General features: G+C 38.0%; 1 protein-coding gene across 1 annotated transcript in view; it reads left to right on the plus strand.

Moving 5' to 3' along the window:
• Positions 1–395: 395 nt before the first annotated feature.
• RPS6KA6 (ribosomal protein S6 kinase A6) overlaps positions 396–18,563 on the plus strand; it is a 223,561-nt gene continuing 205,393 nt past the window's right edge. The window contains exon 1 of the mRNA XM_081794171.1: positions 396–1,043. Within this exon, the coding sequence (XP_081650297.1) occupies positions 966–1,043 (78 nt within the window). The 5' untranslated portion in view covers positions 396–965. The remainder of the gene's footprint in view (positions 1,044–18,563) is intronic.

Genomic DNA, 18,563 nt, shown 5'->3' on the forward strand with positions numbered 1-18,563 from the left:
AATACCAGAGGAAATGCTGTGAGAGGGACAAGAGCAGGGGGTGGAGGAGATAGGGAGCGCAGGTATACTAATTTATTTTTGATGAATTTTCTTTCTGCATCCAGCTTCTAGAAGTCCAATACTGGACTAAAACCCCCGCTGTAGTATTCGTCACTATACAAAAATGGATGTGGTTTGGTGTATAGGACACCTGCTTTTGTGAGCCCTGCAAGCAGATATTCCTGGAGTCCTCCCCTGACACCGACTCCTCCAATACTCAGGATCATCTCCCAGTCCCAGCATTCATTTTGGGAATCCTCCCGCCGGCAAGCGAGCTTCATAGACTTGAGAGGGCCTGCCGAGCCTGTGTGAACAGCGACGCGCATGCTCCCTGTAGTGGGCAGGTTTACTGAAGCGTTAGCAGTGGCTTTTACTACTCTTCTCCCGCCTCTACACCCGGCGCGTTCGTCTTCCCTCTTACCCACCCCCAACCACGCTGTCCTCCGTATCCACCCCCTCCTTTCTTTCCCACCCACTCATCACCCCAGGCTGGGGAATCTCCATTGACGTTCGGGTGACGCTACTGTGCTGCCACTGTGGGTAGGTGGGGGTGGTTTCCAAGCGCTGCACAGGTAACGCCACCGCTGCCGCCATATTGACAGAGCTGGGGATGGGGAGGGGGCCCTAGGAAGAGGGGTGGGGGACAGAGTCAACGCCAAGCGACAGTCGCGGCGGCGGCAGTGCTGAGCACCAGTCGAGTGGAGCTCTCCGTGAGGCAGCAGAGTTTTCTTGTCTATTGGGGCAGCTGCCTGCGGCGGCGATCCTCAGCTCGCAGCCTGTGAGCGGACGCTGCAGCGAGGGCAGCGGTGGCTGGAGCAGGGTCTGAGGGTTCCGTGGGTGCTGGCGGCGGCAGGCAAGCTCAAACGACGGGATGCGCGGTCGCTCCAGCGGTTGGCAGCTCCTGTTCAAGTGCTCCTGAAGGGGCAATGCTACCGTTCACTCCTCAGGAGGAGCTTTGGAACCAAGAAATGGAGGTGTTCGGAGGCGGCGCAAGCAGCGGCGAGGTTAGTATGGTGGCCAAGGACTGGAGCCAACCCCCTCCTTTCCACAGGACGCTGGCTGGAGGCCTGAGAGAGAAGGGACATAGGGCTAGGGAGCGGGGTGCCCAGGCAAGATCCCTTGAGGCTGCAGGATGGTGAAGCACGCGCTGCCCCAACTGTGCATTCCCTGGAGACGGCGGTCTAGGGCGTGGGGAGTGAGAGCAGCCCGGGCCTGGGCTCCTTCTCAGAAGGACCTCCTGCTGCACGAACCACGCTGGAGTTGTGACTAAGTTTCTTCTCTTTGCGACCTGAAATGGGACTAGGGAACCCCCCTGGTGCCGCGCCTGGCTCTGTGCATTCCTCTTTCTCTGCTGCGCCGGGTTTGCTGGTTGGGACCACTTTCGGGGACAGCTGCTGATTCCAGTTAGCTGTAGAACCCCGTGTGCTTTAGGAATCCAGCGCAAGAAAAACATACCTAGGTGTCAGACTAACTCTGGGGACCTTTGCTTATAGGGATGTGTGCTCCTTACTTAGGTTGCTGGATTCTCCGTGGCATGTTGTGGTTTTTGTAACAACCCAAGTAGAGATTAACTGGCAGCCAGGTTTCTTTATTTACATTAAGGTGATGTTCTGTGGTCCCTCAGTTCCACCACCCTCTTCCTCCTGCCCTTCTTTCCCCAAATGCTGTCTCTGCCCTGTTAGTCTTTAAAAGAAAACGCAAAGGAAACCCCAGCCCTTATTAAGAGGAATCTTTGGAAGACTGCTAGGTTCAACCAGGATATTTTGATTTTTCTCTGTTCTGGCTCTTCTGAAACTGTTCTGGTTGGACTTAGGTCAGCTATGTAGTGAACACTTAGATGTGCACAGGTACTCTGTAAAAGCAGTGTTATTGCTGTTTGTTGGTGTTGTTAGAAGCGGGCAACATTTAAACACTAAAAATGAGACTTTGGGGATAGAAAATTGGATCCTTTGATGATAACTTAATGGATTGGCAGCATAGTACTCCAGTAGAGGCCACAATAGACCTCATAAAAATATGTGAATGCCAAGTATTGATTCACAATAGGATATTTTGAGGTAGCACTGGCAATCGCAGTCCTCCGCATCTCAAGATGCAAATTTGTCTTCAAATACTTGCTCCATCCTTAAAAATACACTTTGGACTGTTCTCTGTTTAACTCGTTCTTTTATCTTTTTCAAATTTCCAACAAATTGGGGTTAAAATTACGTGCCAGGATAACATTTAACAAGAAATGTGTAACAGAAATGAATTCAGGAGTCTAAAGTTGAACCTTCTCCATTATAGTACATATTTTACAAGTAAATTAAGCAGTTCCAAAATGCATTTTAATAGTCTACATCTCTTAAGAACAGGATAAATGAAAAAGGGTTCATTTCTTCTTGGAACTGATTCGTACTTCAAGAATTTTCTAGCAAGACCATTAAAAGGGAGAGGAATTTTATTTTATTCACTAATGTAATCAGTTGACTTATAGTCCCAGGTATCATGTTTATAAAAACAGTTAAATGCTTGTAGATAAGGATGGGGTGGGAGATGGAGAGCCTTTTGCATGCCTACTATTTTATTATTTTTGTTACATTTGCATGCAGAACTGTTTTAAATCATAATTACCATATATGGTATTTTTGTTCTTTGCAGTATGTTTTAGGTTATTATAGAGATTTAACAATGGGTCTCTCTAACTCTGCAGTTTGGAAAATACTTAAGTGGAAATTGTTAAACCCTCTGAAGTAAAACAAAAGGTGAAGATACTGTGGTGAAGATAGCATTTTTGCCTCCTTTGTCTAGAAAAGTTTGATTTTTTTCGATTTAATTCTTCAAGTGACTTAAAAATATTCTAGGTGAAACCTAAGTGCTATATCTGAACAGACATGTTTAGTATGTAAAAGAGCTTTTTTGTTGTTGTTGTTGTTGTTGTTTATAATAGTGTTCTTTTGATAAGAAGGAAACAATTTTACCTCCCAGACTTTATATTTATTTTAATTTCTTCTTTGTTGATGTTGACTTTAGAAATATTAACCCTTCAGTGTGAGCTTTGCAGCCCCAGTCATGATAGTTTTTAGGACTAAGGATGCTTTAATTGTGGAATATGTTTTTTGAAAATGTGTTGGGATCCTTAAAGAAAATGTGAGTGAGAATGTGTTAACTTTAATTTCAAAGGAGTTATTTCTGTCAGTTTTTTTGTGTGTTGTATCCTGGTAAAATTAAAGATTATATGCACTATCATATACTGTGGAGTCTTTTTCAGCATCTATCTTTTACTTGTCTTATTTCATGGGCAATTGTTAACCTCTGAATTAACATTCAAAAGTGTGAGGATTGCTTGTTTGAGATTCTGAACATGCTTTCCTACAGGAAAAACTTATTAATAGTTACATTTTTAGACCAGTGCACAATAGTGAGGGATAATGATGAAGAACTAACCACTGTTTGTAAAATTGTCCTGTGAGGAAATGTGTTGGACATTTTAAATAAGAACTAGCTTGGTTCCAGTGAGAGGCGGAAAATGGGCCTGAAAAGGGAAAATATGGGCTCTGTTGGTTTCTGAGAAGGTTTTTGGGAGAGTGGAAATAGGATAAGCAAGAGGCTTTGGTTGTGAGAGCTCTTACAGTGACTGTCTTAATTAGGTATACTAGGAATAGGAATTTCAAAGGGCATCACCCTCTAGAAAGCCATAATTTTAGCTCTTGCCTGGATTTTTGTCTGGATGAAGGAAAAGGTGTTACTTGAGGTCTGATGGGTATTGAACATTCCTGGGTAAGGGTCATAAAGAACAGCCTGGTTTAGTAAAGTTAACTTTTCATGACTTAGTGCAATATACATTACAGTGTACATTTAGTTGGTTGGTTGGTTGGTTGTTTTTGGTGAGACAGTGCTTGCTTCGTGATGGAGGAATTGATTATAGCTTTCAAATTGCATATTATTTTGAAAGTTTATTTATTTAAGTAATCTCTAACCCAATGTGGGGCTTGAACTCCTCATCCTAAGATCATACAGTGTAATATTATTTTCAGGAGTAGAATTTGGTGATTAAACACTCACATATAGCACCCAGTGCTCATCATAAGTACCCTCCTTAATCCCCATCACCTATTTAACCCATCACCCCACACACCCTACCTCTGGTAACCATCAGTTTGTTTTCTATAGTTAAGAGTCCGTTTCTTGGTTTTCCTATCTTTTTTTCCCTCCATATGCATTTGTTTTGTCTCTTAAATCCCACATATGAGTGAAATCAGATGATATTTGTCTTTCTCTAACATATTTCACTTAGCATAATACTCTCTAGCTCATCCAGGTCCTTGCAAATGGCAAGATTTCATTCTTTTTTATAGCTGAGTAATATTCCATTATATATACCACTTTTATCCATTCATCATTTGACGGTCATTTGGACTCTTTCCATAAATTGGGTATTGTTGATGATACTTCTGTAAACATCCCGGTACATGTATCCCTTCTAATCAGTATTTTTGTATCCTTAGGGTAAATACCTAGTAGTGCAATTGCTGAATCTAGGGTGGTTCAATTTTAAAAGTTTTGAGGAACCTCCATATTGATTTCCAGAGTGGCCATACAAATTTGCATTCCCCCAACAGTGTAAGAGGGTTCCCCTTCCTCTGCAGACTCACCAACACCTGTGCTTTCCTGTGTTGTTAATTTTAGCCATTCTGACTGGTATGTGGTGATAAATCGTTGTAGTTTTGATTTGTATTTCCCTGATGATGTGTGATAATGAGCCTTTGCATGGGGCTGTTGTCCATCTGTCTGACTTCTTTGGAAAAAAAAAATGTCTATTCATGTCTTCTGCCTGTTTGTTAATTGGATTCTTTGTTTTTTAGATGTTGAGTTTTATAAGTTCTTTATATATTTTGGATACTAACCCTTTATCAGATACTCCATTTGCAAATATATTCTCCCATTCAGTAGGTTGCCTTTTAGTTTTGTTGATTATTTCCTTTGCTGTGCAGCAGGTTTTTATTTTTATGAAGTCCCAATATCTTTTTCTTTTGTTCCTTGCCTTCAGAGATGTGTCTAGTAAAAAGTTGCTATGGCTGATGTCAAAGAGATTGCGGTCTATGTTCGCCTCTAGTGTATTGATGGTTTCCTCTTTCACATTTAGGTCTTTCATCCATTTTGAATTTATTTTTGTGTATTGTGTAAGAAAGTGGTCCAGTTTCAGTCTTTTCGTTCTTTTGCATGCCTATAGTATTTCCAACAGCATTTGTTGAAGAGCCTTTTTTTTCCCAATTGGATATTCTTTTCTGCTTTGTCAAAGATTAGTTGACTATATAGTTGTGGGTTCATTTCTGGGTTTTCTATTCTATTCCATTATCTAAGTGTCTCTTTTTGTGTCAGTACCATACTCTCTTGATCACTACAGCTTTGTAATATGACTTGAAATCTGGAATTGTGATGCCTCCAGCTTTGCTTTTCTTTTTCAGTGTTGCTTTGGCAATTTGTGGTCTTTTGTGTTTCTGTACAAATTTTAGGATTGTTTGTTCTAGTTCTGTGAAAAATACTGGGGGTATTTTGATAGGGATTGCACTAAATATATAGATTGCGTTGGTGATATAGACATTTTAACAATATTTGTTCTTCCAGTCCATGAGCATGGGATGTTTTTCCATTTGTTGTCTTATCTTCAATTTCTTTAATCAGTGTTTTATAGATTTCAGAGTACAGGTCTTTTACTTCTTTGGTTAGGTTTATTCCTAGGTATCTTATTGTTTTTTGTGCAATTGTAAATGGGATTTCTGTATGTTCATTTTGTATCCTGTGACTTTACTAAATTTGTATGTCAGTTCTAGCAGTTTTTTGAGGGGAGTCTTTCAGGTTTTCTACATAAAGTATCATGTCATCTACAAATAGTGAAAGTTTGACTTCTTCTTTATTGATTTGGATGCCTTTTATTCCTTTTTGCTGTCTGATTGCTGTGGCTAAGACTAGTAGTGCCGTGTTAAATAACAGTGGTGAGAGTGGACATCCTTGTATTTTTCCTGACTGAAGAGGAAGAGCTCTCAGTTTTTGCCCATTGAAGATGATATGAAGAGTGCGTTTTTTGTATACGGCCCTTATTATGTTGAGGTATGTTTCCTCTAGCCCTTGTTGAGGGTTTTTATTATGAATGGATGTTGCACTTTGTCAAATGCTTTTTCTGCATCTATTGCAAAGATCATATGGTTCTAATCCTTTCTTTTATTATTGTAGCGTCATGTTGATTGATTTGCAAATATCGAACCACCTTGTAGCCCAGGAATAAATCCTACTTGATTGTGGAGAATGATTCTTTTAATGTACTGTTGGATTTAATTTGCTACTATTTTATTGAGAATTTTTGCATCCATGTGCATCAGGGATGTTGGCCTGTAGTTCTCTTTTTTAGTGGTGTCTTTGTCTGGTTTTGGTATCAGGGTAATGTTGGCCTGAGAGAATGAATTTGGAAGTTTTTCCTCCATTTCTTGTCTAATCTTTATTATTTCTCTTCTTCTGATGGCTTTAGGATTCGTTCATTGTTCTTTTTCAAGCTCCCTTAGGTGTAAGGTTAGGTTGTTTATTTGAGATTTTTCTCGCTTCTGGATATAGGCCTGTATTGCTATATACTACCTTCTTATGACTGTTTTTGCTGCATCTGAAAGGTTTTAGACCATTGTTTTTTCATTTTCATTTGTTTTCATGTATGTTTTCATTTCTTCTTTGATTTCCTGGTTGCCCCAACCATTGTTTAGTAGCATGTTCTTCAACCTCTTTGTGTTTGTGGTCTTTCCAATTTTTTTTCTTCTAGTTGACATCAAGTTTCATAGTGTTGTGGATAGAAAATATGCATGGTACGATCTAACTCTTTTTGTACTTGTTGGGGCCTAATTTGTGATCTAGTGTGTGATTTTTTTTTCTAGAGAATTCCCATGTGCACTTGAAGATAATGTGAATTGTGTTGCTATAGGGTAGAGTGTTCTGAATATATCTGTTAAGTCCATCTGGTCCAATGTGCCTTTTAAAAGCATTGTTTCCCTGTTGATTTTATGCTTAGATGATCTGTCCTTTGATGTAAGTGGGATGTAAAATCTGCTACTGTTATTATATTATTGTCAATGATTTCCTTTAATTTTATTATTAATTATTGCATATATTTGGGTGCTTTCCTATTAGGGGCATAAATGTTTACATTTGTTTGATCTTGCTGGATATATGATGATATAGTGCTCTTCATCTCTTGTTACAGTCTTTGGTTTAAAATTTCATTTGTCTGATGTAAGTATTGCTCCTCTGACTTTTGACTTTGTTTGCATGATAAATATTTCTTCATCCTCTCACTTTGAATCTGCAGGTACCTTTAGTTCTAAAATGGATTTCTTGTAGGCAACATATTGATGGGAATTGTTTCTTTTTAATCTGTCTGACACCCTATATTTTTTGATTGGAGCATTTATTCCATTTACATTCAGAGTGATTATTGATAGATATGTATTTAGTGCCATTTTAGTGCCCATTTTATCATTGTTTCTGCAGATTTTCTGCTTTTTTTTTTCTTGCCTTTGTCACTTCTGGTCTTTCTTTTCCACTCAAAGAGTCCCCTGTAATATGTTTTGCAGTGCTACTTTAGTGGTCATGAACTCCTTTCATTTTTGTTTGTCTGGGAAACTCTTTATCTTTCCTTCTATTGTGAATGATAGTCTTGCTGGATAGAGTATTCTTGGCTGCAGATTTTTCCCATTCAGCACTTTGAATATATCATGCCACTCCCTTCTGGCTTGCCAAGTTTCTGTTGACAGATCCGTAGCTAGCTTTATGGATGTTTCCTTGTAAATTAGGTACTTCTTTTGTCTTGCTGCTTTTAAGATTTTTTTAATTTTGTGCTATATTTTGCAAATTTAATTACACTGTCTTGGTGTTGTCCTGCTTTTGTTGATTTTGATGAGAGTTATTTGTGCCTCCTGTATCTGGATATATGTTTCCTTCCCCATGTTAGGGAAGTTTTCACCTATTATTTCCTCAAATGAATTTTCTTTCCCCTTTTCTCTTCTTCTTCTAGGACTCCTATAATATGAATGTTATTATGTTTGATGGAGTCACTGAGTTCCCTAATTCTCCTTGTTCCATAATTCTTTCTCTCTTTTGTTGAACTTCATTAATTTGCCATTATTTTTTTCTATATCTCTTATACATTCCTCTTCTTTTTCCAGCCTTGTGTCATTGCATCCAGTGTGTTTTGAACCTCAGTTATTGCGTTTTTCATTTCTGACTGATTTTTTTAACTCTTTTATCTCTGCAGTAAGGAGCTCCCCAAAGTCTTCCATTCTTTTCTCAAGTCTAGCGAGTTTCCTTATGATTGTTGCTTTATTTTTATTAATTTATTTTTCTAAAGTTCATTTATTTTTGAGGGAGAAAGAGCAAGAGAGAGCAAGTGAATGAGCAGGGGACAGGCAGAGAGAGAGAGAGAGAGAGAGAGAGAATCTCAAGCAGTCTCCATGCTGACATCATGGAACCTGATGCAGGGCTCAATCTCACAAACCGTGAGATCATGACCTGAACCAAATCAGGAGTCAGATGCTTAACTGACTGAGCCACTCAGGCAACTCTATGATTATTGCTTTAAATTCTCCATCTGACATATTTCTTATATCTGTTTTGCTTAGATCTTTTGCCATGACCTTATCTTGTTTCATGTGGGATGAATTCCTCCATTTTGGCATTTTTTTCTAAGTCTCTGTCTTTTTCCTTGTGTTAGAAAAGCCTGTTATGTTTCCTATTCCTTAGTGTAATGGCTTTCTGCAGAAGAGATCATGCAGTGTTCAGGGCCTGGCACTTCAGAGAGTCTCACTGGAATGTGCTGTGTGCATCTGCTGTTGTGTTTTGGCTGCTCTATCCTTCATACCAGTTGTCTGCAGAGGCTCTCCTTGCCTGCAGTGGGCAGTGTTTGGTCCTTGGCTAGAGTGTGGTGAGTTTTAACTAGGTGTGCTTTGGTCTGCTTATTGAATGAAACCTGATGCTATTTCCACTAGAACTGAAGCCTTGCAGAACTGTCCTGTTGGGAGACATGGTGTGGGTGGGAGTTCTGCTGGTCTTCTCAGGAAGAGGCCCAACATGCTGGGATAGAGGCAAACTTGACCTAGAAAGTCCTTACTTGCAGAGTACAGGGGTATGGGACCTGGCATAATCAGGTTAGGCAGCTAGTATTGGCACTGTGGTGCAGAAGTTGGTCCTGTTTTTATATGGAGGAGGAAAATGGGGCTAGCCAGCTCCTTTGTCCCTGAAGTGGGATTTCTGTGCTTGCTGCCATCAGGGAAGCACCCTGGGAAGAGCAAACAGTTTCCCTCCTTTGTGTCCCAGGTGCCTTCCCTGATCACTATCTGCCTCTGGGCTGTTTTACTGCCTTCTCTCCAGGAGCAGTGCAGTGCCCTCCAGGTTCTCTCCCAGCCAAGCCTGGAGACTTTCAGAACTCCAGGCTCTAAGGAAGTGATGTGGGCAGCAGCCTGCGCCAGTCCACTGGGAAGGGTTTCGATGTGCTGAATTAACCTGGAAGGGCAGTTGCACCAGAGTGCAGGGATGTGGTACCCAAAACAAACAGACCAGGCAGCCAGTGTTGGGGCTGAGCTGCCCTTGGCAGATGGCTCTGTGTTTATGCTAAGGCTGGGAGGGAAATGGAGCATGAGGGCTCCTCTGTCCCTGAAGAGGCTTGCCTGTCAATGTTATCTCTCATGTAGGATATCCAAAAAGAGCCAGTAATCTACCCCTTGTTACCCAGGCATTCCTCAGATCACTGTTTCTATGCTGTCTGCCCCTAGATTTGTTTGACTGCCTCTCCTCAGGAGTAGGGTAGTACCCTCAGGGCTCTATCCACCCTAGCCTCAGACCTTTAAAACTCCAGTCTTCAAGCCCTGCTCCTTGCAAAACTCATGAAAATCAGCTCCTCTCGTTTTCCCAGGCAGTGGTTTTGGGGAAGTATTATCTTTATGAGTTCCACTGTATGCTTCTCTCTCTCTTACATTTCTCTGGGACCATGGCTTCCTTCCTTCTACACGACCTGTCATCCATTTCTTCCCCAAACCAAGTCTCTGCACTTCCTACCTTTTTGGATGTGGCTTCTTCTCTCCCCTTTGTTATGGAGTTTGTTCTATCAGTCTTCAGGTTGATGTCTTTGGTATTCAGAATAATTTGATAGTCATCTATATGTATTCAAGGGATGGGATGAGATGAGCCTAGGGTCCTCCTGCTATGCCACCATATTCATTTCTGTAAATGGCACTTTTATATTATTTCTTTATCAATACTGGCTTTGTTTAAAGAAGTTAATTTAGAAATAAAGTTCACTGATAAAAACAGTTTGGGATTAAAGCCACAGACTTTAAATATTTAACCAGAATGGCACCTATATGGCAGATTGAGAAAAATTGCTAGTTTTATTTAATTTAATGAGACCCTATAGTCACAGAGGAAAGAACATGGGTTTAGGAAGCTTATTAATATGGATTCCATTCTCCCCTCCAACTCATACTAGATGTGTGACCCAACACTTAGTCTCTCTGAGACTATGTTTCTTCATTTGCAAATGGGAAAAAAAATCTTCAAGCTTTGTTATGTTAAAAAATTCAGTACTGGGTTTAATACACTTATCACAAAAACAACAACAACAAAAAAATGAAAATATCTTTCAGTACCAGAATCAGGGCATATGTCTTTCACAGTGCAATTGTTTCATGGAAGGGGGGAAAAGAAATTCTATCTTATTTCAGCTCTACCAACAAATTTTGTTTGAAATTGTTATGGCAGTATTATGCATATAATACTGTTAGGCAGTATTAAGCCTTTTGATGCTTTGAATTTTTTGTTCAGATGAGGGTATGTAGGAAAGCAACAGAAATGTGTATAGCTGAATTTCTTGGACAAGATAACTCTTGCATTACAAAATGGTTGGAGTTGTTTTAGAGATAGTGAATACAATTTAACATCAAATTAAACCATGACTATTTTTGTTAAAAAAGATCTAAGGATAACAAAATAAATAAAAGTTGCTTTGCAAATAGTATGTCTCTAACACACACAGTGGTTCCCTCTCTTTTCCCACAATCATCATCATTCCTCTTCCCCCCACCCTTAAACTCTGAATTATTGTCACCTGTATTAACTTTGGGATTTGTCTTTCTCTGTATGACTTATTTCACTTAGCATAACACTCTCCGATTCCATCCACATTGCTACAAAAGGCCATATTTCATTCTTTCTCATTATCAAGTAGTATTCCATTGTATACATATAAACCACAATTTCTTTATCCATTCATAAGTCGATGGACATTTAGGATCTTTCATAATTTGGCTATTGTTGAAAGTGCTGCTATAAACATACCATATATTTTCACTCTTATGTGGATTCTGAGAAACTTAACAGAGACCATGGGGGAGGGGAAGGGAAAAAAAAAGTTAGAGAGGGAGGGAGCCAAACCATAAGAGACTCTTAAAAACTGAGAATAAACTGAGGGTTGATGGGGGTGGGAGGGAGGGGAAAGTGGGTGATGGGCATTGAGGAGGACACCTGTGGGGATGAGCACTGGGTGTTGTATGGAAACCAATTTGACAATAAATTTCATATTAAAAAATAATAAAATGCTCCATCTTTCTGTCAAAAAGAAAAAAAAAAACCTTTGGGATTTAGATAGCCGTGGTCATAGCCCCCAGCTTTCTCTATTATGAGAAGTTTTTCTTAAGACTTTCATCCTATATCTGAATATTTCATTGAAGTATAGTAATCACTTTTGTAATCACAGATAGGGTGATTCAGGGATAAAATATGAAGTTAGGAGCACTAGGGGAGGATAAGAGACAATTCAGTTTATTATAACTGGCTAATGAGGTATTTCATTGACATTTTTTTTCCCCCTTTCTGAACTTTTGTCATGGTAGGAATTGGTTCAGTTGATCAAGTGTTTATAGGATACAAGGCAGTGCAGTACACAGTACTGTAATATGAAATGCCTAAATATATACCACACAAAGTCTTACCCCATTCCCATGGGTTTACATTTGGGTGGGCAAGATAGACATGTATGGAAACTTCTGTTATACAAATCACAAGACCATCAACAATGAGGTGGTTGTGGTAGTGGTTTAGGGATAGATCTGGTAATGCCTTGTGAAAGAGGTGGAATTTGAGCAGGGCATTAGAGAGTGGGTAATATTTTCACAGATAGAGATGAACGGAGCATATTTCTGGTGGATGGGGACAGTAGAGGCAAATATATAGGGGTGTTCTTGTAGGAAGAATCTAATACTGCTAGGATATAAGTCTATGATGTGAGAATGAAGATACAGTGTGAAATGAGGTAGGGAATGTACTAAAGGTAGGTTAGTCCCAGTTTGCACGGGGATTTAAAAGGATTTGAGGGTTCAATGTTAATTTATAAAGGGGATATAATAAAGGATGTCAAGGACATGAGTGACATGACCAGATCTATGCTTTGAAAAATAACTGATGGTAGTGTGTAGGATAGATCAGAGTCAGGGAGAGACTGAAGGTGGGGAATAACAGCTAGGAGGCTATTGTATTAGTGGAAGTAATAGTGAGATTTTTGAATTAGGGCAAAAAGGGTAGAAAAGAAGACTTATGGGGAAAGAACTTACAGAGATAAAACAGAAGTTGGCAACTGATTAGAAATAAGAGGGAAGAATGAAAAACAACACTTATTAGGAGTGTTTTGATAGTCCTTAATTTAATACATATTTAATGCATTCTAGCCAATATAAGTGTCTATGTTAGCCACTGGACTAGTACAAATATAGTATATCTTTGCAGCATAGGTAGATAGAAAACTAAAATGAACTTTCCCTTCTCTCATATTGTCTTGAACAAAAGCAAACCACTCTGATGATTTCTTACTGTGCTTAAAAATTTTACTGCTACAGACAAATGCATTTATTTCATAGCTAAAAAGTTTTTCATGCTTTTTAACATTTATTTATTTTTGAGAGACAGAGATGGAGCACGAATGGGGGAGGGGCAGAGAGCGAGGGAGACACAGAATCCGAGGCTCCAGGCTCTGAGCTGTCAGCACAGAGCCCAGTGCAGGGCTGGAACTTAGGAACTGTGAGATCAAGACCTGAGCCAAAATCAGATGCCTAACTGACTGATCCACCCAGGCGCCCCTTCATGCTTTTTAAATGGTCTTGGACCTGTAATTCTTGTTTCATCAATATTCATCTTAAATGGTCAGCAGCCCCTGGGTGCAGAGGGCTGTTCTGAAAATAGTGGTTGGTGCTACTTTCTGGAATGTAGAAAAGGGAATAGGGACATCTGTATTTCTTGTGTGTTTTCACAAAGTTTATTTGGATTAGGAAGTGGGAGGGGCCAGTAGGGCCCTGCTCTCTCCACCACAAGTGCCTCCCAGTTTCCTCCAAAACTGTTTTCCTTTAATCAGGTCTGGTCTGGAAATATTCCAGTCAGTTCCTTCAGGGAAGGACCTCTGTATTTACTGACCTTGATTATTTCATCAAGAAAGCTTATCATTATCATTACCATTGCATAATAAGAACTGACTTGGTGGTGTTGCTATTGTAGACCACACTGTTGTTTCAATACCACCTCTCTTATAGTCTCTATCTCTAATTGTGAGAAGGAAATACAAGGTTTTTTACCTTCTTGAAAATTTCTGTATTGGTGGATGCTTTCATTGTCTTTATCAGCAATTTTGAAGATTTGGTAAGCACTTGGAATATTTAGAAAAGCCTTTTAGTACTTTGTCAGAATTTGCTATACAATGTTTACACATGTTATTTTCAAAGATTATTTACTATTCTTGCTGATAGTTTTCTTTGTGTATTTTGTTTTCTTTTGGTTTGTTTTTACATAGGAAGTGGGAAGGGAGTTGGATGGGAGAGAGATTTAGAGTTGAGCTTAATCAGGTTTTTGTAGATAATAGCAGTGTTTTCTGAATTTACCTGGAGGAATTCTATATAACTGATTTTGCTGCTGGATTTCAACCTGTATCTATACATTTGAAGTAGGTCCTACTGTGTGTGTGTGTGTGTGTGTGTGTGTGTGTGTGTGTGCGTGCATGTGTGCATGTGTATGTATGCACCTGAGAGAGAATTTTACTTATACCTTCCATCATTTCACAAAGTCTTTGAGATGGTTTATAGGAAATACAATCCAATAACAAAATAGTTTGATATTTAGGATAAAGAAAAACATAAAGTAGGAGATGTATGGAAAGGATGGAGATGGGGTTGGAGAGTGAAATAGAACACAGGTAAGTAGGCTGTAAGAGTCATCTACACATTTAAAATATAGTTGAATTGCAAATTTGGCTTTGAATTTCCTTGGGCTGGTAGTTCTCAACTCTGACTGTATATTATATATACCTGGGAGTTTAAAAATAATTTTCCATGCTAGTGACTCATAGAGATTCATAATTTACTGGTCTGGTGGGGGCCTGGGCATCATTCCTCAGATGATTATGGTATACAACCAAGGATTAAAAAAACATAGTTCTGGGCCAGAGTAGAAATATAATTAGTGATATAGTTCTCATTATCCAACAATAACAAAAAGCATATCAATTAAAAAAGCTAGCAATTAGCTCTAAAATAAATTTCCTGTGAATTGTATTGTTTTTTCTGCATGTTTCATTTTATTGCTATTTTAAGATATGGCTGGGGTATTGGAAGTACTTGAGCTGTCTTGTATACTCTTGCTGTGTAGTTTTGAGGAACATGCTTTCCCATAAGAGTAAAGACAAAATATAAGTGTTCTAGCTGATTTTGATATTGCTTATCCTTATAATGTGTAGATTAAAATGAGCTGTGTACCTTACCAGCTAAGTAAGGAGATAGTGACTCTGTTTTCAATAAAATATCCTAGTACATCTGTAACAAAAATTTCAAAGGCCATAGATAATTATTCTTACTATAGGACCTATCTGCCTCTCCTATAAAGTGATTGGGCACACACTTTAAGAGGGAATATAGTAATCTAACACCTAATGCAACATTTTAACCTAAAAGACAGTGGAATCCATTCGATTTTAAATGTTTCTAAACTTAAGGGAGAAAGATATGACATTTATTGAGCATGTATGATCTCTTCAGTTTTATTCACTCTTCAAAATAGCTTGGTTAGAAAAAGGTGCGTCTTTTTAACAGATGAGAAAAAGACGTACAAATTAGTGGGAGGCATATTTGGAATTTGAACCTAGATAATTTTCATAATTTCATGCTCTTTTCTCTATACATTGTTGCCCCCATCCCCCATAAGGACAATATTAAAGATAAGGAGAGGATATAGACTAGTTGTTGGTAACCATATCAGATACGTAAATCAGATCTGCCAATTTAATAACCATATCTACTCAAAATAAAGGTCAACAAAAGTCAATGAAGTTTTTCCTAGACATACACATTTTTATATAAGACCTAGAATATCTAAAACAATTTTGAAAAAGAAGACTAAATGCAAGGAATTATTCTATATGGAAAGTTAAGATTTACTATATTACAGCAAGTAATTAAGACAATGTTGTATTGATGGAAGAATAGATACATAGATTAATGGAACAAAATAGGGTCCCAAAAATAGATCCACACAAATATGCTTAACATCTGAAAAAGTGCAAAAGCAAATAAATATCTTCAGTTTCCTCATATATAAGATGGAAATTAATGTGTTTCTTATTATTTTGAGAAGTAAAGCAATTGTGCTTTGTAATGTTTGACAAGATTAATAAAGTCTTATTGTTTTAACAAAATGACTCTAAAATTTAAGTGTCCTAAACAAAGTACTTTTTTACCCTGATAAATAACTCAATGGGCAGTTTAAACTTATTCACGTTTCCCAAGGTAGTATTTTAATGAAATTACATGGACTTCATATCTCTAAGAGGTTACTACAGGAAGAAGAATTACTACCAAAGAATGCCATGTATGTACATATGCCATGTATACACGTGAATTCCTCTGCACATCTATATGTACATATTCTTTGAAAGTAAACTTTCTAATGCATATGTTGTAGCTAATATGATACTGGCAGGATGGCCAGTGCCTTGGCATTAGGCATACATTGGATCTATTAAAGGCCATTAAAGTCATTAGCTTTGATTTCAACCAAGCAGAGTAAACATACCTGCCTGAATAATAACCAGGGAAGCTGCTTCTCTGTCACTGAATCAAACTTTTATTTTATTTTTATTTTTTGTTTTTATTTATTATTATTATATAATTAATTGTCAAATTGGTTTCCATACAACACCCAGTGCTCATCCCAACAGATGCCCCTTTCAATGCCCATTACCCACTTTTCTCTCTCCCCCACCTCCCATCAACCCTCAGTTTGTTCTCAGTATTTAAGAGTCTCTTATGGTTTGCCTCCTTCCCGCTCTGTAACTTTTTTGTCCCCCTTTCCCCTCCTTCCTGGTCTTCTGTTAAGTTTCTCAGGACCAACAACTTTTAAAAACTCAAATGTTCCACAAATACCTTGTAATGTGTATATGATATTGATATGCTTAGTTCAACTCATAATAACCTATCATTTGCAGAACTACTAGTCCTTTTTATTTGTTATTAATTTTTAATGTTTTATATATTTTTTGAGAGAGACAGAGTGAATGGACGAGGGGCAGAGAAAGAGGGAGACACAAATATGAAGCAGGTTCCAGGGTCTGAGCTATCAGCACAGAGCTGAATGCGTGGGTCGAACCCACGAACCGTGAGATCATGACATGAGCTGAAGTCCAAAGCTTAACCAACTGAGCCATCCAGACGCCCCAATACTAGTTCTTTTTAAAGCATGATGGTAATGAAATTGGCTTTAATTGGTTCTGAATATTATTTTGCATGCATTTATCCAGTAGATTATTTTAAATGCCTGTTTATGTGTAAGGTGTTATGTTAGTTATTAGATATCTATCATTTGGTTAATGCTGTAGGTTTCTCTTGATAACTGAATACCAATTAAGTGTATACATCCATTCTTCCATAGTCACAAGAAAATGTCTGAAAGGACAGTGTATTGTGTTAAAAAGACCAACAAATTTAGGCTTATAGAAAGCTTTTCTTAAATTTTATTTTTCTGGGGCATTAATGTTTTAAATCTATAGTCCTGTGCTATTATTACTTGCAGATTAAGTGATAGTTGCTTCCCACTCTTTGCTTTCTAAAAAAATATATTGTCAGTTTTTTCAAAATATTAATAGATTTTCTCTATTTAAGCCAGTTATCAAGAATGGAGTCACAGTATGTGTGGCAATTCATTTGGTGCCTTATTCTTGTTTTAAGTCCCTCCCCTTACTCCTGGCATTTGATTGTGTCAGTTGGAGAGGATTATTATGTTTGGACATATGTCCCTCTTCCTTTTATTTAGTGTTCTTCTACAATCATTTTTGCTACATGGAAAAGGAACCTTACTTTTACTAATGGATTGCCTTTGAATTTGGGTTTCTTAGTTCTTTGAACTTACTGCATTGATGCTGAAATAATCAGGTTTCTATAGGTTGGTTTTCTGGATTAGCAAGTCGCCCTTCAAGTAGCCAGTGGTAGTTCTCAATTCAATGATACTTGATTATGTATATTTCATCTCCAGCTTGCTGAAGTGTGTGCTAAAATATGGCAGAAAACATAAATGGCTATTATAGTGATAGTGCAATTTTAATATTAGTGATAGTAAAATTGTAATATTAGGCTTATTCTCATTATTTTCATTGAGATTGTTCAGAATAGCAAGATAAATAATAGCTTATGTGGCACATTTTAACAGCTACATATAAGTAGTCCCAGGAAACATAGTTTTGGCTATATAATGTAAGCTGACTTGAGCACTTTTATTTAAACTACCAGGTTCCATGTTGCAGAAAGACTATTAAGAGGGCCATGCCATGGCTATTTTCTCTACAAATAACAGCATTTCTAAAGAGAAGAAACTTGAATTAGGGTATTATTTTGGAGACTCATCCCAACTGAATAAGTTTTATAACTTTAGAATCATTATCCATTTTTAACTTGAGAGAAACATAAGTGTCATCGTCATTTTAGTTTTTACATTCTTAGATTCCACATTTTAAAAAGCAGTGTCTGTGATTTTCTTTGCCTGAAAACCCTATAGTACTTAGTGTGGAAAAGTAAAATACAGAAAGTGATTTGGCTGAATTATGCTAGTTCCAGAAAGTGGCTAAATATTCTTACCCATTAGTTTCTTTTTAAGATTAACAGCCTCTAACATCTAATCTAATTCTTCCTGCCTTAAGGAAGGTGTTTTTCATGTTTCTGCCAATAAAGTTATTGGTTTCAAAAAGCATAAAAAAAGAATCCTTTCTAATGCCTCATTTTTAATTTACAAGAGAACAAGGGACATTGAAGTAAAAGGAAGTTGAAAATAGAGGTTGAAAAATAAAAGAAAATACAGGTTGACAAGGAGGTCCACACCAAGACACATGGTAGTTAAAATGCCGAAAAATAATGATAAAAAAAGAATTTAAAGGTTGCAAGAGAAAAAAGACAGTTACATACAAGGGAAATCCCATAAGGCTATTGACAGAT

Source organism: Panthera onca, chromosome X (genome assembly GCF_046562875.1).
Source record: "Panthera onca isolate mPanOnc1 chromosome X, mPanOnc1 haplotype 2, whole genome shotgun sequence".
In the NCBI taxonomy this organism is placed as follows: Eukaryota; Metazoa; Chordata; class Mammalia; order Carnivora; family Felidae; genus Panthera; species Panthera onca.